Source organism: Ascidiella aspersa, chromosome 3 (genome assembly GCF_963924565.1).
Source record: "Ascidiella aspersa chromosome 3, kaAscAspe10.2, whole genome shotgun sequence".
Lineage (NCBI taxonomy): Eukaryota > Metazoa > Chordata > Ascidiacea > Phlebobranchia > Ascidiidae > Ascidiella > Ascidiella aspersa.
In genome coordinates, this window is record NC_139449.1 from 7,692,507 (window position 1) to 7,719,895 (window position 27,389).

A 27,389-nucleotide genomic window follows, 5' to 3' on the forward strand; every position below is an offset into this window, starting at 1 on the left:
ATTAGCGGCTTGAATCACCGCTCTGTTTATCGCTGTATTTCTGAGATTTGTGAATATACCCTAAGAGCAACTATCTACTGAGTGGATTGTCTTTGCTTAGAGTAAAAGAAGTTAAGGACAGTTATTCTAGCGGCCTGCTCCTTTGGAGTCGGATTAAGAACTTGTAAGAGACTTAGGCAGCCGTCGGCCCTCGTCTATAGGGTTAGCAGCCTTCCTATAGCTCCCTACGAAACCCACCACGCTTCAGAGATATATACGCTTTATGATATTTATGACAACAAAACTCTACGACTTTGTGTTGTTCCGTTCCGCTGCAATAATAAACACTAGCTCGTCATGTCGAACAATGGATTCGAAAGTTGGCACGTGAGGCGCCCGTATTCAACGTAAAGGGCGTCGCAGAAGTTTCCTTCTATGTTAGAAACTAAGCAGGGTACCCTTTTAAGTAAGGGGAAACACAAGTTGCAGCCTTATTGTAGCGGCCGACGTTTTGTTTAGACACGGTTAACGACACAAAAACGGGAATCCCGGCCAGGTGACCGCCTTAGGAGGTCGTGGCGTCTGGCGTTACTTTAAACGGGAACTGTTATTTCGCTCTAAATCTTTATAGAGTGAAAACCGCGTGTCGCCGCGTTCATTATGCGCAGCGATGTATAAGGACAGAGCAGGTGCAGAAAAGGTTAGCAGACGCTATAGATCGAAAGTAGGCGATCTTTTAAAGTTTTGTCGAAACAGTTCGAAACGATCGAAGTGAAGTATAGATATTTTCGTTTATTACATAACGCACTATTAAAGTCGTGTCGAGGTTGCCTATTAAACAATGCAAGATTCTTTTCTTAAACATGCACAAACTCAACAAGAACACTTAACAAACCTTCTATATTATTCGCAGCCTGATATAAATAGAAAACGGTAACAATGTCTCAAAGCGGCGATTGGTCAAGAGACGTTTTGAATGACTTGTCAGGAATAAACCGTAAGTTAGTCGCAGAAATTTAACTTTATTATACTTTATACTTATTATTTATATAATTAGATGTATAGTTAACTTAAACTTAACGAACGTCACATCGATTTGTTGATCCGAGAGAAAAATAAGAGTAAAATTTTCGAAGGCCAAATAGTATGTAGAATATCAAAAAATAAAGTAGCTGGATTTTGGTCTTACGCAGAACGCAAGGACATCGGATCTTACAAGGCTGTCCAGATTGTTCGACCAAATATCTGGGGTTCGTTCGAAATCGACTCAATGGAACTTGAACGGGTGTTCGGTCAGGTCGCTGACGTTCCGGTTGCCGTGTATTCGTTGGCTGGTGCGTTCCGCAAAGGGAAATCCTTCATGCTGAACTTGTTTCTTCGCTACTTGTGGTCGCAGAAGCAGAAGCAAGTAAGTTAGCTCTGCACAAACTCCAGGTTAAACCGATCATTGGAAAATGAACAAACGCTGTTAAACTCCGAAACATTGTAAACACTGGTAAACTGGGGAACAACATGCATTTGTGTCCCTCCTTTCACAATTCATTTACAATAGATAAACGGTTTTTGTAATTTAGCACCATTGTAAGCTTTAAACGCAGTGCCGTGACAGCCTGCTATTTTGTCGGGGTACCAAATAACAGTGAGGGCGTATTTAATAATAATACAATCAATATCAGTCTAAGGGTGCGTTGAAATAGGCTTCTCCAGTTACACAATCGTGATGCACAATAAGGCCCACTTGAAATAGTGTTTCACGTGTGACAGTTGATTGTTGCTTTGCTTTAAAACTTGGAAAGGATTTTTATCCAAGCAGGAAAGAAAATATACACGTTTTCGACGGCTAAACTTTCCCACATTGATTCCTAGACTGATTCCTGGCTGGCCAACAAGGAAGAGCAGTTACGTGTGGGTTTCGGTTGGCGAGGAGGAGGCGAAAGGCTTACACAAGGAGTCTGGCTTTGGAACGAACCTTTCTTTGTCAAAACTCCACATGGCAAGGTTTGAATGTTGTTATATTAGCCTGTAAGGCATATCGTCCATGAGAGGCTCAGTTTTGGCGAATTAAAATTAAACTCGAACAAGTTTTGCTCTGTGTGCTATGCCGTTATGTATCTCTTATAATATATAATAATATATAATATAGAACAACACCATTTATTGGCCTAATGTTTTTTTAGTGATCACAGAACCTCTAAGAGCGCCAGCAAAATGCTTGTTAAGTGAACCAACATAATATCACCAGTTTTAGCATTGAATAAACTGTTTGCATTTTGACGGCAAAACCACAAAATTACATTTTAAAGCAGTCCATGATTATAATGTCGAAGAACTGGGTTTAACGATTTTTAAATAGGCTGTACACATTTCTTATCATTTGTGATCAATATTTTCTAATGATTTTTTCAACAATTTTTCAAGGGTAACACTAATAAGTAATTCTCAGTTTCTGCGTCAGTTGCAGTACATGTAAAAATACGTTAATGCCAATTCCCATAAGCGACCATTCCCAAGCAGTCCACATGAAACATTTCAACAAAATTTCTTCATGCAGGTTGCCGTGTTTCTAATGGACACGCAGGGAGCCTTTGACAGCTCCACTTCGGTAAAAGGCTGTTCCGTCATATTCGCATTAAGCACGATGATAAGTTCTGTGCAAATCTACAATGTCATGCAGCAGATACAGGAAGACGCCCTCCAGCATTTGCAGGTTGGGAAGAAGTAAAATATAACATCTGATGATTTGTCGAAAAGCCAATTTTACAATTATATTCCAGTTGTTTACCGACTACGGAAAAGCGGCGCAGATATCTAGCACGTTGAACGGAAAGCCTTTCCAGGTAGGTATAATCTTAATATTTTTCGTAAATGTCGCTCTCTTTGTGAATTTGTAGCATAATGATCGGATGCTTAGTTATACACAAAGGAATAATGTCAACATCCATTGAACGTTCCGAATATTTCGTGATGAAAGTAGAGACAAAACTATTCGAAACATTAAAAATGTTATCTACTTCTTATATTGGCCTCTAATATTCTAACTATACCCATGACTATTAATACGTGATCCATAATCCTTGGTCAAAAAGCAGATTCAGAAGGGCTAGATCACGTTTGTATCTTTAATTGAATGATATGGTAATGTGCAGATCCTCTTTAATATGAAGTTGCTATAGCACTAACAGAATGTTGCAAGCATTGGCGTCATGGTTTTGCTCGACTCGCTCCCATCTGAGCCTTTAAAACTCAGTTGGCAAGCGACGGTCCCGTTATGGTCGAAGGTCGTGATTTCGAAGCTCACTGCAGGCTAGTCGCTTTACTAGCCTGCTTTGCATGCATCATTGATCGACAGATTCGGTTGGTCTCCGATGGCTTTCGGTAATTTTTAATCCGCAAAAAACAGTGATTCAAATCTGTAGTACAATACCTTTCAAATTTAGAATCTGCTGTTTCTGGTGAGAGATTGGCCGTACCCTGATGACTACAAGTATGGCCTTCAAGGCGGCCACCAGGTCTTAAAGAAACTATTGACAGCAAAGAATCACGAAGACTTGAACTCCGTGAGAAGGGACCTTATGGAGTCGTACGATAACTTGTCTTGTTTTCTGATGCCGTATCCTGGACCGAAGGTAGCTGTCCGAGGGGAAAAACACGGAAGCTCTCTGCGCTTGACAGGTAATTCGCTATTCAAAAATATTCAGGCAAATCGTAACGTTCCCACTGTTAGACACATCCAAGTAAGCCAGAAGCGACCGAGTCTTATGAGGACTGACTAATACTGGTCAGATTAACAAAAATCATTATGTGTCAAAAAAAAAAAAAAAACGCACAGCGCATGGAAATTTTGTCTAAATAACTTTTAGTTTAATAACTAATCTCAGACCCAAAACGGCCGAGTAAATCGACATCATCTTGATAATTATGTTTATCTACCTGCTTGTGTTATATTATCATCAGTAATGTGACTGAAACACATCCAAAAGTAACGTATAAAAGTTGAAACACAATTATTATCATTCTGATTTCTCCTTGTCTTCAGGTTTGTTGTGTAAAAAAATCTCAATTGCTTCTCTGTTCGTTCAGTACTTTCCAATGTTGTCATGAAAAACAAACAAAGTATTTTCGCTATGCTCTGTAGACGTGGACCCGAATTTTTTGAACCATTTGGAAGAGCTCGTTCAGCATTTGTTTTTGCCTCGCAATGTCGTCATCAAGAGGGTTAACGGCAACATCGTAACAGGGCAAGCTCTCATCAACTTTATGCTGGCTTACTTCGAGGTGTTTAAAAGTGGGAAAATGCCAGACGTCGGGACAATTTTGCAGGTTCAATGGTTTGCTTTTAAGTTTACATTGTCGAGACAAGTGTAGCGAGTGTAACTTGGTAAAATTCCAGGGCGTTTTGACGTTCGGTAGGAACTTCACATACACGTTGGGCGCCTATTTGTTAATATATGGGCTTTAACGTATTGTAACCGGTGCTTGCAAAGATTCGATTAAAATACTGATGTCCCAAAACAAATCCAGTCTTAAACTAGACGGGGTGCGGTTGTTGTATATTTTGTCAGTGGGTATATTTTCAGGGCTTAGTGTTTATTTTTTTAATATTTTGTATTGTGTACTTTGTATTAAATATTTTGTTTTTCATTTTCCTTAACTTGTTTCTGCAAGCAAAAACAGATATGGGCCGAAAACCTCCCCACTTAACTTATGCCTTTGATGCGAAAGGGATTCAAATATGGCGTAGAATTTGGGGAATGATCCATATACTTGATGAATAGAATTTACGTAGATAATGCGTATGGCCATTTTATTAGATTTTGACCAGCTTACGTGTTTGAAAATCAAATATTATCATTCTCTTAAAGACTAAAAATGGTTTAACGCCTATGGTTTGCTATACTTTTGCAAATTTTACTCGGTAATTTTTTACCATGGCTTGGTCCGAGCAATCACTGTTAAAACAGACTTTAAATTTGTAATTTCAAACAATATGAAAAATACTATAATGTTCTCAATACGCAAACTATTAAATCGAAAGTTTTGCTAGATGTTTAGGCCTGATGTTGGTATGCTGGTTGGACCAAGATGCACGACAGGTGCCAACAGAGAGGCGTAGACTGCCTCAAGATTTCGCATTTAAACTTGCGGCGGTAAATACACCCTATTGACTAAGCTTATCGCGAAGTAATTGGTGGCCCGAAAAAAAGCTAACGCCTCATTGAAAGCAGGTATTATAAATTTTGAACATCTCTACTCGCAATGCTTCCCTCCGTTAATTGTACGGTGGGTGAAACTTTATTCACGGCCTTACCTCTTTGTGTATTACCGCGACAATACGATGAAATACGATTTGGAGAATATTGGAAAAATCGTATTTGGAGAATATTTACTATTTGCACCTGTTCTGTATGTTACTCCAATCCAACATATCAACACACAATTATAAGTTGAGTATAATAATATATTAACTTATGACTTTGAAGCGAAAGGGGTTCAAATATAGCGTAGATTCTGGGAAATGTTCGAAACATATATTTGATCAATAAAAATTTACGTAGATAATGCTTACGGCCATGTTATTACATTTTGGTAGGCTAGCATGTTTAAAAAGCCAATATTTTCATTCTCTCTAAATGATTTAACGTCTATGGTTTGCTATAATTTTTCCAACTTTTACTGGGTAATTTTTTACAATGGCTTGGTCTGAGCAATCACTGCTGAAACAGAGTTTAAATCTGTAGTTTTGAGCAATATGCAAACACGTTTATGTGCATAATAAGCCACGTTTTATATTGAAAGTTTTTCCAATTTAAATCCAATAAACGCAAGATTTATTTATTTATGACGACATGTTATGACGTAGCTTTGTAACGTCGTCGTTAAGAATGCGTTAAACTTAAGCTTTTTGTTGTTGCGACCCTTGTATAATTATATTTGTTTAGGCCTGGTGTTGATATGTTTGAATGGTGCAACAGTTACAACAGGTGCTAACAAAGATGTGTCCACTGCCTCAAGGATTCGCATTTAAATTTGCGGTGTTAAAATATTTTGTGTTGTAAGAGCAATAGGTTGTTTTACTTAGAGAGGCCTCTTTATGAAAGGCAAGTCGCATGCGCCTAGTTTTACTAGGCAAGCCACTTCGAACAAAAACGTTGCACGCGCAGGACAATAAGGCACAGCAGGGATGCCAGCAGCCGCCTCGTCGCGACGCCAGCTGAATTACGCAGGCGAATGAAAGCATTCTGTATTGAAGTTTTTCTGCCGCTAGATAGTAGTAGATAGCTGTTATGAACTAAAACGATGACGTAACACTTTTGTTTTTTGTCCCCCAGTTGGAGGTGCTAGGGTTGCAGCCTCATAAACCTCTACATAGCACCTTCATACCACTATACGCCATGTCTGAAAATTTAAAAGTTTTACGATGTTCACTTTTTCTATAATGCTCTGGACAAAAATCGGTCTGAAACATACCATATTAAAACCATAGCAAACCATAGCAAACCATAGAAAACCAAAGCAAACCATAGAAAACCATAGCAAACCATAGAAAACCATAGAAAACCATAGCAAACCATAGCAAACCATAGCAAACCATAGCAAACCATATGAAACAAAAAAACAAAACAAAGGCAAAAACAAGATATGTCCCGAAAATAAATTTAACACACAATTTTGTATAGTTTTTTGCTAGTTAAATGGGCCGAAAATTTATTTTCGGCGCTTTCGGTTTCCGTTTCAAACCAGAACAGTGACACCTGCCCAACAGAAACAAACACACAATTTTGTATGGTTTTTTGCTAGTCATTCCATATTCCCCATATATTTTATATATATACTCGGCGGTAATTGTCCTGAAATTTGTCCTTAGATTATTTGACAAACTTTGTTGGCTCATTAAAGATAATTTATTAAGTGCATTCCGCATATGGCACTAACTTAATTAATATCAACCTGCCACTGAATAACCCTGGGTCTCCGGTCAAGCCAAGCTAAAATACTGATGTAAACCGGAGCCAAATGTATTTCACATCCTTGTGCGTTTGCCTATATAGTTACCATAATAATTTCGGTTTCCTTTTTAGCTAATCTAATCTGCCAACGCGGATTTTGACATTGCTCTTTATAGCTATAAGTTATTAGCATGATAGAGCCGCAAGTATTCCCATTTGTTTAGGCAACTGCAAAGGCGGCAATGATACCCATCCTTCAGCAATGCAAGGAAGCTTATTCCAACCAAATGACCCAGGTTTGTTAAATAGACTACGTTTTTCTCATAGTAAAAGCCTTAACAAACATGCTGAAAACATAGAGGAACTAAAAACAGTACAACGTAAAAATAAACTCGAGTTCTTATTTCAGGGGATATATTTACTTTCTCGTTTTAGCTTTTCGACGAGTTCGGTTTCGTAGAAGCAAATAAGCTTAAAGAAAAACACCAGAACTACGAGAAAATTGCCTTGCAGCAGTTTGACGCGCTTCCCAAACTTGGACATGATTCTTTCATCGCCGAATACAGAAAGAAGTTAATCGAAATGATCAAGCAGAAATTTTCCATCCACGAGCAAACTAACATCGCACAGAAGGTAATTCGGAATAATTTGCTTTTATTATAGTTTCGATGACGTTTTTTAACGAAAGTTAATATTTTGCCTTTCTGCGTTAGCTGACTGATTTATTTTTCACAGAAGGCTAGATATGCAAAAAAAAAAATAGCGTAAACTTCATAGTTATTTGCTATTCGCTACTTTAGTGATCACATTTTACAAGAGCTTTACAAACAGCAAATACATACAGGACAGCATCGAACATTTAAAAATTTCATTTAACTCGATTTCAGCAAACTTTCACGGAGCTTATTAACAAAAAAAGTACGGAATTAATATTAAGTCCATTTGTTTATCACATAAAAAATCGATTAAAATAATCTCAGCGGCCGAATCATCTCTTTTAACATAATTTTCTTTTTTTTTATCTTTTTAACATAATTTTCTTAATTTAGCGTGAATAACTCGTTTTTGTCGGCATTTGTAAATTTTATCTTGCTTTATAAAGCACGAGTGTTTTTGCTTTCAGGAGAGATTGAAGAACCGTGTTGGTGACATTGTGGCGCAAGCAGAAAAAAAATTTTCATTCAGCCTCGAACATGTAAGTCACAGTTATAAACTATTTCAAAGCTTTCATTCTTTTCTTATATATATATATATATATATATATACAGACTAAAGACAGCCAAATGTATTTTATATTATTTTGCGTAGGCCCAGGGCCTGAGACGAAGTCGGTTACAATTTAATATTTGGTTTCGGCTAAGCTTGTTTTGCACAACTTAAAAAATTCGCAAATGTCAAGTTTTTGATTAGCTTTCACATTATACTCGTTTAATTTTTTTTTTAATAACTTGCGTCGTAAAGGCTGCAGATGGCCAAGTCCTAAACGACGAAGATTTGCACAAGGCAGATGATAACAGCCGCAAAGTCGCGTTCGCCTTGTACGAGCAAAACACCAAAGATTGCCCGCAGGAGTTTGTGGAGCAATACAGAAACAAGCTGGTCGAACTTATGAGGCAGGAGTTCAAGCGGTTTAAGGACAGAAATAGCCAAAAGCGGGTAACTGGTTTTGTTCGAGTGGCAATAAGGAATGCCACGCTCAATTTGAAACACAGACAACGCTACCTCTGGCTGACGTACCGTATACTACAAATTGGGCGTTTGAATTGCGACGCGTAGATTAAATTGCCATATGACAGTCTTGTAATAATTATGACAATGACGTGACCTAAGTGCACGTAAGTCATGTTTTCAAATGATTTGACTTAATTTAAGTTTTTTTGGCAAAATGTCTTGACTTGGTTTAAATATTTTAGACCAGGGATGTCCAACCTGCGCCCCGCCTGATATTTACGTGCGGCCCACCACTTATTGTCCCTTTCAGTAGCCTTTATTAAAAACAATGTTTCGACTATCATCAAAACGTGTAGAACGCGCAATATTTAATGTAGGCCTAATGTTATGTATTTTCTGAGAATATAATCGAGTCTAATGTCGCATTTGAACATCCATCGAACACTTTGTGCACATGCCATTGCTAAGCAAGATGTGTGGTTTTCTAAATGTGTATTTTTCCGGAATGTTTTAAGGAAATGTATCAGCCCAAACATGTAGAAACTCAAATTTTCGCGCTTTGCCATAATAAAAATAATTAATAAATAAGGTCGAGATTACTTGCATATTTGCGCATGAGTTCACTCTCGAAAAGCGGGTGTTTATAAGTTGTTTTATGACGTCACGATATGACGTGACGTATAACGTCACCCCTTTAATTTAAGAGGTTTTGCGGCCCATCGAAATTTTTAAAGTGGTAATGCGGCCCATTCTGCTAAAAGGTTGGACATCCCTGTTTTAGACAAATGACTTTTGGGTTGAAATGAAACATTACCCATACACGAGAAACCTTACAAAATCAACAATATAAAGACACCAACATTTTATCTTGCTTTTGTATGGAATTTTTGCATTCTCTGAAACGTGTTATATCAAGTAACGGATAAATGAATGAGAAGGGGATGTAATACCCATGCACGAGAAACCAGTTTCGACCTTGATCGAAGCGAACTGAAATGTTAAAACTGTCTTCAGCTCAAAAAGCAAAACCGCATGCGAAAGAGGGATTTCCCTATTTTCTGCAAGCTGTTTCGGCTTTTCAACTGACGACATTTGCATTTATCGAGGGTGTAAAATAGGTATATATAGTTTGTCCATGCAAAATAGGCTCCCAATGATTAAAATTGTTTTAAACCAGCACCTAACGAAATGTCAACAAATAAAAATTAGAATGGCTTTCAGATTGTACTTTCAGAAGTTAATTTTAAGTGATTCTGATGCAGGTTATTACATTTGTTTTCAATTATATAGCCCATGTTGCATTCGAGTAACGTCTTTTGTCTGGTCGTTGCCAATTGTTGTGTATCCTACAGAACCACTAGCGGTGCTAAAAGATACAATTTTTAGTCTTGAACTTATAGTTTTATGTTCGCACAGGAGGAACTGCGACGTGGTTTGGAAAGCGAGACACTGAAGTCCATCTATGCCTACATAAAGAAAATGGAACAGGTAGTTTATTTGTATTGGTGTTGCCTGCTGGTTATTTTTACAAAATCCTGAATAATACGGCTTATATACTAGCGGTTTAAAAACTGCGTTCTTTTATCTTGTGTTCTGATATTTGTGAATATTTGATCAACGAGCAATATCAACTGAGTGAAGTGACTCTGTCTAGAGTTCAATAAAAGATAGACAGGTATATAGCGGAATGCTCGGCTCTAAGAGCCAGTGCTTACTTGCCAACACCCAAAACTATATAGCCTCAATCGCTAAATTCCCCAATCCCCAAATCGCCTTAAAATCGCAAAATACATGACATTAAATTTTAAAATACTGGTGAAATACTTATTTTCTTTCGAATAAAACAACCCGGCTGAATGAATGGTTAAAAACAAATAAATTTGGTCACACATAAATTCATAAAAACAAAGTAAATATGAAACCGAAAAATTTGTTTTTGTGTTACACGATAAACATTGAATAAGATACTGATGATGCTCAAATAACTGAAATTCATTTAACGCGTAATATAACACAACTGATTTTCGTTTTATTAATTTTATTAATGTTTGATCTTTATCAGGGTGAAACCACATGGTGTAATGATAGCACCCCATAATGACATATAAAACCTTAGGGATAGTGATGTTTTACCATCGCGGTTCTTGGGGCCTGAATTGACCGCCGCCGCTTAATTTTTTGACCGCCGCCGCAAATTGACCGCCGCCGCTTAATTTTTTGACCGCCGCCGCAAATTGACCGCCGCCGCTTAATTTTTTGACCGCCGCCGCAAATTGACCGCCGCCGGTTAAAAACATTGTGAGTTCAACTCCAGTCAAATGTGCGATTTTGTCGAGTCTCGAGTCTGGCTCTGACTGTATAGCATGTATTTCACCCATTTACCTTGCATAAATATATATATATGGTGGGTTATCCATTCATAAGATTTGTCATAAAATTCATTTATCCACGATAGTATACGTGGTTGGAAAATATTCCACCTTATGCTATTCCACATTAACAAATACCAGTTTGTCGCCTTATAAGATTCAAAATCTGGTACTGCGCATGCGCACGTCGTACTCGGGACTCGTAGTTTTATGTTTAGTCTTAATCGTTTGCCTACTCCGATTTTGAAGCTATGGAAGGGGAAATAATGTGTGAGGTTAAAAGTTGAGTTAACGTTCGATTATTGGGGAGTTTGTGAAGAAGTTAGAAGTGGGATTTTGGTTTGAGTTAATATTAATGCAATTTCGATCATAATGCTGGAGTCACTTAAAAATGACACCAACCAACTGACTAGGTGTTTCTCAGAAATGCAGCGATGTTTTTCTGGAGGATGGCGACTTCGATGCGGCTCATGATTCTTCTCAGAAGAGTGCGCTAAATATCTTTGACTCTTCCGAAGTCGGCAGAGGAACTCCTCAGCGGAAGGAAGAGAAAGAGCGACTTATAATGAAAATTTCAGAGGAAGAACGAAAGATGAAGCAAACCAACGACATCAACAAAGTAGCCGACAGTGACCGCGCATATCTTAAAAAGCAATAGAATTTCCTCAACTATAAAGTTCTAAATTTATGATTAAATAATAAAACTGTTTAGATATTTAAAAATAAAGAACATTTTTGAAAGAATGTTATACTATTGTGCCAAATTCAACTTGTCAATTTTATCAGGTTTCGTGGGTCAATAATGTCAGATTAAATGCACAAACTAATTTTTCCAGAAATTAGCGGAAACCAAGACCATCGAGACAATGAATAAAGCAAAGGCCGTCTACACCTCTTTGATGGACGAGGTAAGTAATGACCAAGTTTCGTTATCTTTAGTAACAGCTGTAACAGAAACGTCATGCTGACATAGGGTGTTGTGACTTCACCAGACTATAGGGTTCCTCTTTTTCCCGGATTTTTTCACTCCCGAAGAAAAATGAAAAATCCCGGGAATCCCGGAAATCTCGACGAAAAAATTATACCTAATTACGTCATTAGGATGTTTAAAATTACTTCATTTTAGCTCCAAACATTTAATTAAGCTCATTTATCTTCTGGAGTATTGCTTCTGCAATCTTACAAGACCTTCTCATATTAAAAGGCTGCACCCTTATTTGTTTTTATTTATAAAAAGCGCATGCAGGGCGCATTTTTATTGGTAGAATAAATTTAATTAGGTTTGTCCGCTGGTATAAGCGCAAATAAAGCAACTACGGCAACAACTTTATTAGGTTTGGTAACATTTTTTTCTTTATATCAGTCAAAAACGACATGCTTTTTAAAGTTTTGCTTGTTTCCGAATACCCGAAATTACAAAAAAAATTCCCGAGATTCGGGGATCGTTAATTCGCGGAAATCCCGGGAATTTCCCGTCGAAACATTCCCGGAGAGGAACCCTACACCAGACTTTCGATCCGATACAAGCGTGAGAGTTGGGGCATCTCGCATGCTTTATTATGTAGGCAAATGAACAACACAAAGACAACTTATCGCCTTTAAAAAAAATAAACCAGCAGCAAAATTCGGTCTACTGTTACAAATATTTCAGCAAAGGGTATCTGGTACGAATATAAACAGTAATGACACCAAACAAAGCAAGCTGTACGCAAATAGGCTTTAATATAACTTTTGAAAAATCTCATGCAGCGGATAGATAGGTCCAATGTTTAGCGAGGTTTCGCATGCCTATACCTAGCGATATTGAAAAATAAACTGCGATAGCTGATGTATGTAAGGTTGTTTTCATTGTATACTAGGGGGTTGTCAATGTGGACTGGTTTTTATTGTATGAGAAATCTTATAATGTTGCCCACTGTACTGCGCCTTTTAGACCGTGTTTAGCAAACGACTAATTGATATTATCGCTTTAAAATTTCTAACGTGCTCAGGAATTGGTGTTCATGCTTTGTACCCCTTCTGTTTTCCAGGTTTGCGACTGGGGCTACACCAAAGAATCGATTCTCCACGACGCACACGCTGAGAGCAAGAGCAAAGCGCGAGCAATCATCGCGTCTGTGGAAGACGACAGAGGCGTAGTTTTCGCACAGCAATGTCGCTCGCAGCTCGACGAATTTCTCGACAACGAGTTCGACAAGATAAAACGACGGAACGACGCTCATGGGGTGGGTGTTTATAGAAAACAAACTGCCACAAGCTATGCCGCTTGTTTTATTATTTTTTCTGTACGAATGTACAAAATTAAATTACAGTGCTAGGATTTAAAGTGTTACCTAAGACGGATTTATCTGCAAACCTATAACCTCTACACTTATTTCACTAAGAGTCTCACCATGAGCTTTATAATGTGTCTGGTGTTGTTAATGCAAACTACCATAGACAATCAAATTCAGCTTACTTTAAACATAATCTTTTTTTCGATTTCAAGCCCTGTAAACATAGGTTCCAAACAGGTTTTAAATTTCTCTTGTATTTTTTTCAGGAAAGGGCATGCAACGACTTCGAAAAAGCAAAAAATGAAGCCTACCTTCATTATCAACGTAGAATCGAAGAGGTATGTTATTTGTTGATTGCATGAAGTGAAAAGTTATACAAATTATCTCCTATACAATTATAATTTAAAATTCAACTTTTAGTGCATAGCTCGCATGCGTGACCGATGCCCTACACTTGGTTTATAAAACAAATCGTCTTTAGGGCTCTCAAATCTACCAAGAAAAATCGAAGTTGGACAAGAGACACGAGCGGCTGAAGAGCGACGCTTTGCACGATTATAATCGCGTCAACAAAAAGCAACCAGAAAAATATTTTGACGAGTTTCGTCGAAAGCTGGAGACTAATATCGAAGGGCATTTTGTCTCAGTCAAAGAGCGAAACGAACAAAACAAGGTACGAAAAATAAGATTTTGGTGATATTGATGAAGGCGATCACTTTGGTATAACTTTAAAATGATTCTTAAAAAAATATTAATTATGGCGTAGTAAATTTAAGTCCCCTGAATTTGCCGAACTATATAATCAGCTAAAATACTAAAAATAACATACCAAAATACTTTAAGTTTCAATAAATTTAGATCAGCGTATAGTTCTTTTAAATTTAATAACTAAACACCTGTTGTTTGCAGACCAAGTGTGAAGCAATTGCAGAACAAATGTTGCAAGACTCGAAAGCGGCATACATGAAGGCTATGGACGAGGTAACAACTTTTGCTTTACAAATGTTTCGAGGTGTTAATTTTTTGCTTCCACATAAATGCTAAACAAACGCATGGATAATATCGGTATAGCCTATATCTGTGTTTTATGCATAAGCGGCATATCTATGTTTGCTCAATATTTTGGTACTAGTTACCTGCATATACATTTCTGGCAGAATTTGCAACCCATGTTTATTATATCAATTATTTTTCTTCTTCAGGAGAACATATTTTCAAAGCTAATAATAGTCAAATGTGCGATTTCGTCGATTCCCGAGTCCGACTCTGAAGCTAAAGCCTGTATTCCGCCAATTTACGTAACTAAATACGGTGGATATTCAGCAATCCACTCATAGGGGCGTCATATAATTCATCAACTCACAATACATGGTTGAAAAATTTCCCCCATATTATGCTATTCCGCCTTTACAACTTACAGTTGGCGCCATATCAGTTTCAAAATTTGGTACTGCGCACGTTGACTCGAGGTAGTTTTACGTGGTGTTACTAGAGTCCCGATTCCGACTCCAGCAAAACAAATCGACCGCGTCAAGTCCCGAGTCCGACTCCGCAGCCCAGGTTCTTAGAAAACAATTCTATATTAGATGCTCTGATCTAAAATCACTCGTGGCTAGCCAGTACGCTTAACCAAATGAATCAAACTAACATTCAACATGTAGCTAGATATCTCCGCTTTCCACAAAAAAAAATTCACTGCTTTACAAATACCTAAAGACTATCAAAACACCTTACGAATATCAAGCTAACAAGTACATTTTTCATCTAGAAAAGTGAAAATTTGTAATAAATCAACCATTTCCAAAAGCACGAAGTTATTTACACAAAATCTCATTTCCACAACCAATTTTTTTTCTGTTATTGAGGTGTTGAGGTGTTCCATTGGTCCCCATGTTCCATGGAACCCGCACTTCCCCTACTCAGTAAACTAAAATCAATTTAAGATATATACTAATAAGTAATTGTTACGTGCTTAATTAGCACTACAAAATTATCACCGGTTGCTAATTACGCCGACTGTAAATTCTAACATTCATTGTTAATTTAGCGCCTTTGTTCTTAAATGTAGGACTAGGAATTAGGTTTTCGCATTTCGGGACATGTATATTAACGTAATATTTTTGTGCGCTCTGGTGTTCGCCGTTAATTGGACTCTAGACATGTTTTTTCCTGTCTCTAAACAACTCTGCAAATCTCACGATCATTTATCGCTTGTTTTCCGCCGCGGTTTAACTTCTTACGAAAAGGTCCGCCCAATGTTATCTTTCCACGAAACGGCCACCCTGTAAGGCAGGCCTCGGGTTTTCGGAAGCGCGTCGGTTCCCTTGAAAAGGAGTTTTGTTTCAGCGTATATTACGAGCGGCTGACCGCCTACAGCTCAATAGACGTCTGGGTGTAGCCTTGTGAAATTAGCGAGTAAAACTTTAAGTTTCATTATGCTCTGTCTGTTGGTTGTTTGTAAGAAATTGTGTGTGTCTAAGTGTCATTATTGTTTGTGGTGTAGTAATATTCTACTCTTGCAACCAATACATCTGTACATTGGGTTTTCTTGTCGTGGTCTTTAATATAAGTTCTCTTTGATAGGTTATTTAATGGCCGAAAATAAGGACTCACTAACGGCTTTACAGAAGGCCTAGGTAATTTTCTAGAATTACTAGTTAAAGTCGTAACAGTAATGTTTTTCTTTTTTACAACTATGATTATAGCTATGCAATGAAAGGTATGTGGAGGAAAAGGTCCTTCAAGAGGTCCACTATGGACTGCAATCGCACTTTAGAGCCCAAATCGAAACAGCATCGGAAAGCAGGGAGCTTCTTAAGCCATTCTTGGAGAGATGCGAAGCGGAGCTGAACAAGCAATACAAGTCTGAGAAGAAACGGAACAAGGGAAACAGAACCCTTTGGTATCGCATTATATCTAAACTGTTCCATGGCTTTTACGAGAAATGTGTTATGAATTCTGCTGTAGGCCTACGCGTGATTAGAAAAGCTGTTACCGGAAATAAGGGCAAATTTAATAATTGAACTTCATTTCACTTCAACTGTTTATGTACTCCCATAAGTATATATATCTCCCAATTTTAGTAACAGCAATGTTTAAGCCTCTCTAAGCCTTATCAAAGTTAAATATATCCGCACTGGATTCGGTAATTTCTAAGCGTCGATTATAACTTTTTGGGTTTTAAACATCATTAACGTACACAACTTTCTAACAATGTGGATAGGTTTTCAATAGATTATATTGTGAATGTAGGGAACAGTTCTATAGTACGGTACCCACGGTACCATTGAATCACTATATTTTGCTTTATCTCGCTTTGCTGTACAGTCGTTTGCTTAAAGTCCAACAAACAATTTTATGTCACGTAGAAATACTTTGTTGACAACATATGTGTGTAGTGCTTTGCTATTGATGCTTTTTGTGTATTTAACCAGACAGAAATCAACTGTGTAGTAACCAAATAATAAAATCCAGCAAGTTTTACCGTATGTTAGGGCTGTATAACTATTGATACTGTGGTACACTTGACAAGTGTGTCACTTTATCAAATAAACGATAAGAATTTTCTGTCGCAGATCGAACTCGTGCGTGTGCAATTGATATAGGTATAAATGCTTTATAAAATTCACATTATAATCAGATGGCGAAAAAAGCATGTAGTTGCGCGATGCCCAACGAAAATGCAGTTATTTTTATTTCATGGCCAAAACTGTTTTTTAAACTTAGAACTTCTAAATTCAAAATTAGAAGAGACGAGACACATTGTGCACATAAAAATGTACATTTCTCGGTATAATTTTGTTGAAATTAAGATAATTTGAGCAAGCTACTTGAGAGGGTCATTCATCTCACAGCTTACTATAGCTAAACAGAAACCACGCAAAAGATATTCGCAAAGTGCGGAAATATAAGCCGCGTTGATCTTGCTCCAAAATGAGTTACTCAAAACGATAAAATTATCCAAGAAGCCATTTACTTTTACCGTTGAGGAATGTAGTTTAAGTTGGCGCAAATTGCAATGTAATAGAAATCTTTACTTCATAACTTTACATATATTGAAAGACATCTGTGTGCGTTTGTGCTAAAATGACTCGCTCTAAGCACGGTTAAACATGCACAAGGCAAACAAGATATGCACCTAGATCTAAATGTTTTGCATTTACCTAGTAAAAATGGACGCATCTTATATACCTATGTGGAAAGTGATGGATATTTTATTACCCCATTAAATCCGCCCTATAGTAATCTAACACATATACCTTGTAATAAATCTTAAAAATACAACATGAAACATCAACATAAACAAACGCATAACGCATGCGGCTAGCGATTTGTGTGTTGGATACTTCTGCAATACACTTTGAAAACAAGCGAACGGCTAAGAGGTTAAGTAATAACGCAGTCGGGTTGGTTCTTTTGGTTTTCTGTCTTTACGTTTTCAAACAGAATCTCAAGTTGATCGATGCACCTTCCTTGGAATCTTTCCGGCGACGAATCGCAATCTCGAAGTCTCGCTACGTATTCATTCGTGAGGGTCTTGAGCACTTCGCGATGTACCCCTTGCAAAATGTCTGGATCTATGTACTTTTCGTTGTTGCAAACCTTAAAGGATCAAATATACATTGCTACGTAAAGTGAAAACGGAACAAACACTGAACAGTGAGCAGTTCGACAAGTGTAGCCTACTTTTTATTATGCATTTGCAACAAACTTTAATGATGAGGCCTGTCTTTTGACAAAATGGCTTGTTTCTAAAATTTATTTTGCATATGAGTAAATATTGTACTTACTTTTCTGGGTTAAGAGATATAAACCATTTTTAACAAAACATAGTAACGCTATAAGTAAACTATTTAGTCTAAACATATGATCATAGAAATCGGCTAGAATGCAGTTACTTTTATTGTTCAAACTTAGTCAATTGTTTGTAGCGTCCTGGTTGTGAAAAATTACTTCTTTTAATTTGAATCAAATGAAATATTCGAAACACGTCTGTGTCGTTTTTTATTGCGTTTCAAAACACCGTCAACTTCAGCTGACGCGAAGTTTTGCAAAGCTACAGCATATAAGCAACACACAAATATACAGGTGTTGTAAATACAAAATGTCCTTGACACAAGACTATACAGTATATTGAGATCGAAGAAAGGCAAAGGCATCAAGAACAGATACAAACTATACGGTTTTAAATCCAACAAAAAAAAATTGTAAATGGGTAAAATCGATGTTTACAGAAAAGTACTTCGACGTTTGGAAATTTCAGCATTTCGGTGAATATAACACATCGAACCTTACACCAAAAAATTGTCGTTACAGAAACCAGTTATAAGTCATGCAGGTTTGAACACATAAGCACAAATTCCAATTCACAAAGTTGTGTCATTAATGAGATGAGCCCATAACCTCATTGGCGACCTTTTTATATAATCTTTAACAGGCTTCAATAGATGTTTCTCTAAAGGTTGTGCAACATACTAATCCACGGTACTTGTAACACGATACCACAGGGTTCTGTTTTCTTCGTTTTGTTCCTTCACAGACTTGTACTGCTCTTTTTCCGATTTGCATCTCTCCAAGAATGGTTCAAGAAGCTCCTTGCTTTCTGATGCTGTTTCGATTTGCCGTCTTCCGCGTGACTGAAGTCCATCATGTACATCTTGGAGGACTTCCTTCTCTACGTAACGTGCGTTGCAAAGCTGTATTCACAGTTTGAAAAAAGTTTTGGGAAATAAAATAATTACTGTATAATTTATTTTACTTTACTAAAATCAAGTCCGACTGTGATCACGAAAATGTAGTAAGCGTTCAGCTATTTTAATTATTTTACTTTGTTTTAGGTTGGCTGTAATTTGCACTCACGTTCGAAACAAATGGATTCTCCATTCCGAATTCACAGAATATCATATTTATTTATCCTCTCGTGTCTACTACATTTGTCTTTTCCTGACTATAGTCAAATTTTTACTTATTTTTGAACAAATTTTCTTAAAAGATGGAATTTTTTCTTTCGATTACGGACGAATAAAGAGGCAAATATATTAAGCGATGCGGATCAGTTTAAACAACCTCTCTTAAGATTCCGGCCCTAAAGGCATGTCCGAGGCCAACACATATATCCTCAGCGTGACTCGAGCCTACTTTATCTTTAACGTCGGATCCGAGTACTGTATTTCATTTATGTATGTGTAACTAAAATAGGTGTATATAGAACTTTGTAAGGGTCCCATGCAACTCACTCCTCCAAACATAACTATGGAAATATTAAACCATATGCTACTAGACGAAATACCCTGCGTTGCCCAGGTTAAAAAGAATATTTACCGGTTATTCGTATAATCTTCTTAAATGACGTAAATAATATAAACATATTTTTTTAAATGTCATAACAAATTTGCTTATGCCTAAACGTTTGAACTGAGTGTCACTAAATAGAAATTTCAAATCATGTGATGTGAAGTAGGTTAACTATACCGCACAACACTTGGCTAAGCATGCAATACATCTTTTAAGTAACGAAAACCCGTGACATTTGTCAATTGAGAATAACTCCCAATAGTAAAACTTTAGGTTGCAGCAGCAATTGCTTAGACTTCTTGATAGCGTCATGTTTAAGTAAAAACGTAATCCCGGTGCTAAACTGCGTCAAACGTGAGAAAAATCCTCTGTGAAAAAACAAATGCTTACTGTTAACTACTGCAATAAACGCAATATTTCGCAAACTCTGCTAAGTATTGCGTGGGTAAACACATTGTAAGAAGTCATTAGGCTTTGGCCTCAATCACAATCTCTAACAAACGGCTTAAAAATAAAAATTCAATTCTTCGTAAATTTGCGAACTCTACCTAAATTTTACGCGTAAACAGGCATCAATAAGTTCCTAAACATAATAGTCTTAGTTGGAAACATTAAAATTTTACTTTATGAAGGAAATGTACTTAATTTATTTTTTTATTTCCCGGCAGGTAAATTAAACTTGGACTATCTTTTACTTACTGCGACAACAAACGCGATATGTTGCGAACTCTGCCAAAATTTTTGGCCTCAATCACTATCGCTCACAAACGACCTAAAAATAAACATTCACTATTATTTGCGAAACTACCTACATTTTACGCGTAAACAGGCATCAATAAGTTCCTAAACATAATAATCTTAGTTGGAAACTTTAAAATTTTACTATACTAAGGAAATATACTTAGTTTTATTTTTTTATTTAACGGCAGGTAATTGCGCTTGAAACAAAGTTTTGCGCCGATACGTTAAACTTGGACTATCTTTTACTTAAACTCTGCCTAACACAAAAACTTCTAAAAAAATGGTGCATTGGTCCCGGGGAGTAGTGGTTCATAGGTCCCATCACCGCCATATTTTATTTTTTGTCATAGAAAATCCGGCGCTCTTTCACTTATGCAAAAAACAAAACAAAATAATACCGCATACCACAACGCACATTGTTTGGGTTAGGGTGCGGGTTAGCGTTTGGGTGAGGGTGGGTCAAGTAATATTATGTTTATTATTAATAATAACTTGACCCACCCTCAACCAAACGCTACCCCGCACCATAACCCAAACAATATGCGTTGTGGTATGATGCATTTGAAAAATGTATTTTTTTTATTAATTTTCACGTACAAAAGTGAAAGAGCGCCGAAAATCCAAACCTACTTGGCCTGGTTTAAACAACCACTTTCACAACTTAAAGTAAGCTTATGACATACTTGTTACTAAACTTAAACTTTTCTAAAAAGTAAACACTATGAGAGCGCGACTTAAAGACAGCTGCAAAAATTTAGTTTAGCCTCACAAATTAGAATATTTGTTATTACTATGAATCCTTAAAAGCTAGAGGACAAAAATCACCTGATACACGTTTTGGAAAAATCTCGATTCCTTAAATGTGTTGATATTTTTTTTAATTGTTTAGGGGGCAAATTGCAGGACTGGTGCATTGGTCCAACTGGTGCATTGGTCCCACTTCTCCCCTACTTAGTTTTATTTTTTATTTCACGGCAGGTAATTGCGCTTGATAAAAAGTTTTGCGTGGATACGTTAAACTTGGACTATATTTTACGTACTGCGACAACAAACGTTATCTTTTGCGAACTCTGCCTAAATTTGGCATTGTTAAACTTCTTTACTTGGAACGTTGCACACGTTTGTTAGCATAGTTTATAACAGTGGTTATCAACCGGGGGTACAGAAAAACTTCTAAATATACCTATATTAAATTAACTAACGCTGGGGCCTGGGATACGTGCTTAAACACAATCTTGGTAAGTGACAAATCAAATTGTAACATTTGGTAAATCGCATTGAGTGTGTGGTACATTGTGATGCAACACATTTTAAATTGAAAGTGAGCATTACAACAGTTTTCCACCAGTGAGGTTTAAACACACGACCCCTGGGTCACGAGACCAGTTTTCTACCACTGAGTTAAAGCGGCGCAACGTTAACGCTGCTCGAATTTCATATTATAATCATCACCGACTGGGCGAATTTAGGGATGTTCAGATTTAACTTTTTTTTGAAAATTTATGCTTCCTGCTTGATTTCTCATTATGTGTCACATAAAAATCAGTTTCACAAGTTTTCAAAACAATTGGACAACATTTAGGGGCTCCGCAGGCACCAAAGTTATTACACTAAAATTGCTAAAATATGGGACTTCCCCTAACACGATACTGTACGTTTTTCTTTAAAAACAAAGAAACCTTGTAATTTTTATATTAAACAATGGCAAGAAAGCATCACTAATCTATTTTCCAGTTTAATGTAACTCAAAATGTATTCTTAAAGCCCCCAAACCCTACTTTACCCCATTTTTAGAGTTGTCATTTGATTTATCACATACATTCAATAAAATACATTTTATCGAATTATTTGAAACCTGTTTATGATCGCCTGTGATCTTCAACAGCCTGTAGCAAGCTTGCACGTTGCTGAGGATTGTCATTTAACATAGCAGCATAATCAAACAAACACATGGTCAGCATGATCATGGAACTTGTCCATAATCGCAGCTTTGTTTTAAGACAAACAAAGGTTCCATCAAAGCAGGTTATGACGCCTTAGAAACGGCATGCCTCAGGCATCAGTTCTGGCTCCTTTGCTGTTCAATGTTTATTACAGTGACTGTCCGCCACAGTCTCCAAGCATACGCTGATGACTGGGCGATCTTGCATGCTGAAGGGAATTGGCGCAGTGTTGAGAGGACTCTTAGTCCTCCTCAATAACAAGGAAATTAAAGGTGTGTTGTCCGTCAATACCAATGGAAGAACTTTGGATTTCCATGTCTACATACCTCGCATTGCATCTGGACAGGACACTCACATTCCGACCCTGGCATACATCTATCCCGCTGTGCTTCGCCCCAGAGGAGCCACAATACCAAAGGCTACTATCCTCGAGATGCCCCTTTGTACCAGCTGCACTCAAATCACTGCAGAAATGTTAAAGCTCTGGTGTAGGTGAATGGATGGCCACCAAATGGAACGAGGAGCAAGATTACCCCTCTCCACCACTATTGCCCCACCACCTCCAATAAGCCTTAGGGTGTTGGCCTGTCGATTCGAGCCTAGACTCGCCTTAACAGGCTGAGAACAGGGGTAGGGCGTGCAAGGTCTTCCATGTATAAATGGGGCTTCTGTGACTGTGGTTTGGAGGAACAGACTGCAGATCACATAGTCTCACGGTGCCGGTATATCGCGAACCAAGTGGGACAAATGTACTGACACTCTTGGACGATGAGACTATCCGCTGGCTCGACTTCTGCCCGGACATTTGAACTGCAATAATAAGATCGTCCATACGAAAGAAGAAGACGATCAAGCAGGTGCAACACACAGTAAAAGGTGGATGGGACAAGTTTTCTATGGCCAAAAATGTTTATGTGGTCTGAACAGATGGGTAATGATGCTATTTTTCTAGACAAACTTGTCACATTTTCCTTGTTTAGTAATCACCCACAAATGACCAAGGACACAAAGGCAGCAATTGCCCGAAAACTTCTTGCAACTGCAAAACCTGAAGATTTTCACCAAGCCATTCAAGTTTTGCATCATAAAATCAAAAGTTATACCACTTTAGAGGATTTGATTGGCACAGATTCCCGGTTTACTTTTGCGCTACTCAATCAGATATGTGATTGGCCGACGCATTATCCCGATTCATGGTGCTCACAATGGGTACAACGAGTTAAAGTCTTCATGTACTGTTAAAGTTGTAAATGATGCCGCAGAAAGAGGGGTTAAAAGTAAACACAGATTGTGCTGCTATATTAACCGACAATCCACAGCAACAAACAACTTGCTGTTGAAGATCACAGGCGATCATACCCAGATTTTCTAAAAAAATACCTTGGCTAAAAAATTAAAAAGCTATTCATTGATGTTCCTTTTTACATTTTTTAACTGTGACATTGGTATACCTTTGCTATATTCCTTCTTTATTCACTGTTGATTAAAATACTTTGCTTTTCATAATATACAATTTGTTAAAATATATTTTATTGCACATATGTAATAAATTAAATGACAGCTCCAAAAATGGGGTAAAGTGGGGATTTGGGGGCTTTAAGAATACATTTTAAGTAACATAAAACTGGAAAATAGATTAGTGGTGCTTTCTTGCCATTGTTTAATATAAAACTTACAAGGTTTCTGTGTTTTTTAAGAAAAACGTACAGTATCGTGTTAGGGGAAGTCCCAGATTTTAGCAATTTCAGTGTGATAACTTTGGGGTGTCTGCGGAGCCCCTAAATGTTGTCCAATTGTTTTGAAAACTTACGAAACTGATTTTTATGTCACACATAATGGGAAATCAAGCAGGAAGCATAAATTTTCAAAAAAAAGTTAAATCTGAACAACCCTAGCGAACATCTTGCCACACATATACACACATCTCACAAACTTTCTCTTTTATTATGTAGATTCCGCGTTTCCAGTTTGCCCTCATGTCAATTAGAATTTGAAACTGTGCATGCGCACGTCTGACTCGGAACTGAGGTACGTTGAGTGCCACTCTGAATTCGCTGTTCTGATTGTAGCTCATAACTACAGAGGTTTCCAACAAGTTAAATGTGAAACATGCTGTAAATGTCCCTATTTTGCATTCTCTCAGTGTTTGGGAATGTATTCAGCGACCAGTGGACCACTTAATAGGACTATACATTATTTGTAACACAAATTATTAGAATGCTTTAATAATTCATACTAAGCGCTTTTAATAGGTTTACACTACAGGTTCCAATGCTTTAGGTCACATTATCGGATATAAATTGAGAAATGGAAACTATAGGTTTATTCGACAGGGAGTAAATCTGGCAACTTAAATTTTACTAAAAGGTCTGCTGGATTACGAGAAACATACTCCGGACAATAAAACGCTCGACTTTCACTTAGCTAATATAACGAACAGAATCGTTTTAACAGATTGGCTTACTTTGTCCATGGTCTTCATGTATTGCTCTTTTATGACTTGCAACCCTCGTTCCGCAATCGCCTCACACTTTGCCTGCAAAAAAATGATTTATCAAATGAACAAACACGGCATGAGTGGAAACAATACTCGAAGTTGTTGGTAAACTTGGCATTACATAAGCTAGTTCTACACAAACAACAACAATATATACTTCACGAGCTGTGGAAACATAAACGTTGCTTGCACGACGGCGTTGAACGGCGCTGAACGGCGCTTTAAAAACACATGTTATTTCTATGAAACGGATGTACGTTATTTCAAAACTGATCTGACGCATAAAAATTGATGTCAAAAATGTATCGTTTGCACATTTGCTGCAAAAATAACGCAAACATTGAATAGCGATTGCAAGAAATTTAGGCAATGGATTTTTACTGAAAATTTTCTTCTATTACGACACAGCGATGAAAACATAAAAAGGCTCTGTGACAAAACAACAATATGACGAAGTGCTGCTATAACTCTCTATTTCTACGTTCTAAAATAAACTTCAAATCAAAACCGAGCTTACTAGCAATAAACAACTTCTTCATGTTTAAAAAAGGATAGGGATTTTTAGAAACGTCGCTAATAGTCGATTTGGACGTATATATGCAGGCATGGTAACATGCTTATCAATTTAGGCTTGAGAGTGAAGGGGTGTGTCGTAGGTGTGTCATGGGGCACGCTGTGGTGGCGCACGTAAAAATTACGTACTGAAATTTATAGTAGTTCAGCCAAATTCAGATGCTTTTTGAAATACACTTGATGTGTTTTGATAACAAACAAGTACGCAATAGTCCGGGCAGTAGGTGTTACAAAGAATATACAATATATTTATGCCTGAACATCACTTCATGTTGCATTGTACGTAAATATCATTCCTGTTACCTCACTTATATATATTTTCCTATTTGCCATTGATGTACGTGAACATTAGACTCATACTAGTGGTAATCAAATAAGGTTTTTAAATATAATAATAACCGTGCTACTTGTACAATATTCTACTAAGGTAATTTAAAACGGTCTTCCTATTAATAATTGCAAATGATTGTTTACGATTATGTCCCATTTTACAAATATAATATTAGGATTCATCAGTAACAAGTATATCTTCAAATACCACAAGTAGGATAAACTTAAAAGGATAAATAAGGTTTTGCGTTTCATAGTGTTTTTCCTAAAAGGTAAAATACTTGTCAACCTAACAGTTAAAATGCCTGTGCATCTTAAAATCCATCTCCGGATTTGTTGTAACGTGGTGGCGTTACAGGAATCTGACGAGCCCAAAGGGACGCTAATACAAAAAATGTTGGTAAACACTGTTTTAAACTAATAACAAACCCAGTTAAAGCGATGACCACTCATAGCATGTCAATAGCGCTAAAACTTAGTGTTTAAACCATTTAAAAGTATACCCAGATTTCAAGCATTGTATTATTTCGCAATAATAAAACAAACAAATAGTGACTAAACTGTTTTACGCGCAAATAACTTAAACTATCACTTAAAAAGATCATATAAATATTGTAATTGTGTACGTTGCGCAATCCATGCCTTCGCTAAATGTGAATTTCCAAATTCGCGACGTGTGGCAAACGTCACAGGCGCTACTATTGCGCAACGCTTAGTGTGGTTTTGTTCAATGGAGAGCATTGTCTCGGCTTACATAACTGTAAACATTAGAAACCGAATCCGCTGCATTTAAGCGCTACGACTGCAAGCAAATGTACGTATCAAAAAAATGTGTAATGAGGTTCACTGATTGACTTTTACCTTATTTTGTTTTTGCTTGCACACTTTGTACATTACAGGAATAATCACCGATGGATTATTCTTCGCTAGTTAGTTATTTTAATAAAAACATCCATTTCTACATATCTAAATATAAATGAAAGACCTCCAGAAGAATACCTGTAGTAATTTTAAAATAAGCCTATTGCTGACAAAATTAATTTCTCAATTAACTAGCGTTATCGCCACAAACATATTCTAAAGCATTTTAAAGTTAGGTTGAATAGTTGTACAAAACGTTCGAAATATACTACCTATTATATAAAGCCGATGTATTTATTCTACGCCTCACTACCACATCCAACCATTAAGCTTCAGTTTAATGTAATAGCGACAAATCAGTGAAATGCCAAAACTAGTTGTTGCCTAATCTTGGTGACGCCGTATTCTAGATCCGTCGCTATTGTTTGCCAATAAACCGCAGCGGCCGGTATCACATGACGTATTTTCTTTTGTTTACTTTCCGTGCCTACCGAACGAAACATATCGGAGTCCACTTTTGCAGAACGTAGAAAAATGATTCAGAGGAAAGCACATTTTACTATTTTTAATGTATTGAAAAAAAACTACCATATCAAATGGCACTTTATTTGAATTATGATGGGCACATATATTAGTACAGACAGTTTTTAAAACAACGAAAAAAATTAATGTTTATTTGCAAATAGACAAAAAAAAAACAATAATACAAATGAAAATGTGTGAACTTACTCCCCCAATGGTGGCTCGGCAATTTATGTAGCATTATTATTATTAGTCAGCACATTTTTCTACCGTCATGGTGTCAACATTTAACTTCCTGGCATTCAATACAGTGACTCGTTAGAAAAATAACCCACTGACATGGCACCTTTAAAGCTCGAGTAATCATTAGTCAGCATTTTTACAGT

At 37.1% G+C, this 27,389-nt stretch overlaps 2 protein-coding genes across 2 annotated transcripts; one reads left to right on the forward strand and one right to left on the reverse strand.

Annotated features, from left to right (window-relative positions):
• Window positions 1-890: 890 nt before the first annotated feature.
• Window positions 891-16,732, forward strand: LOC146159009 (uncharacterized). Its single transcript, XM_083384665.1, has 19 exons — window positions 891-976; window positions 1,173-1,387; window positions 1,846-1,977; window positions 2,531-2,686; window positions 2,754-2,816; window positions 3,417-3,651; window positions 4,115-4,299; window positions 7,151-7,222; window positions 7,362-7,559; window positions 8,050-8,121; window positions 8,388-8,582; window positions 10,014-10,085; window positions 11,391-11,585; window positions 11,803-11,874; window positions 12,997-13,191; window positions 13,509-13,580; window positions 13,724-13,915; window positions 14,152-14,223; window positions 15,948-16,732. Exons 1-19 carry the CDS (start codon window positions 919-921, stop codon window positions 16,263-16,265), a joined length of 2,769 nt encoding a protein of 922 aa, XP_083240791.1. The 5' UTR covers window positions 891-918; the 3' UTR covers window positions 16,266-16,732.
• Window positions 16,733-18,498: 1,766 nt separating this feature from the next.
• Window positions 18,499-26,582, reverse strand: LOC146159010 (uncharacterized). The gene is made up of 3 exons (XM_083385905.1): window positions 26,482-26,582; window positions 24,685-24,756; window positions 18,499-18,938 (listed from the first exon to the last, which is right to left on the reverse strand). Exons 1-3 carry the CDS (start codon window positions 26,512-26,514, stop codon window positions 18,717-18,719), a joined length of 327 nt encoding a protein of 108 aa, XP_083242031.1. The 5' UTR covers window positions 26,515-26,582; the 3' UTR covers window positions 18,499-18,716.
• Window positions 26,583-27,389: the final 807 nt, after the last annotated feature.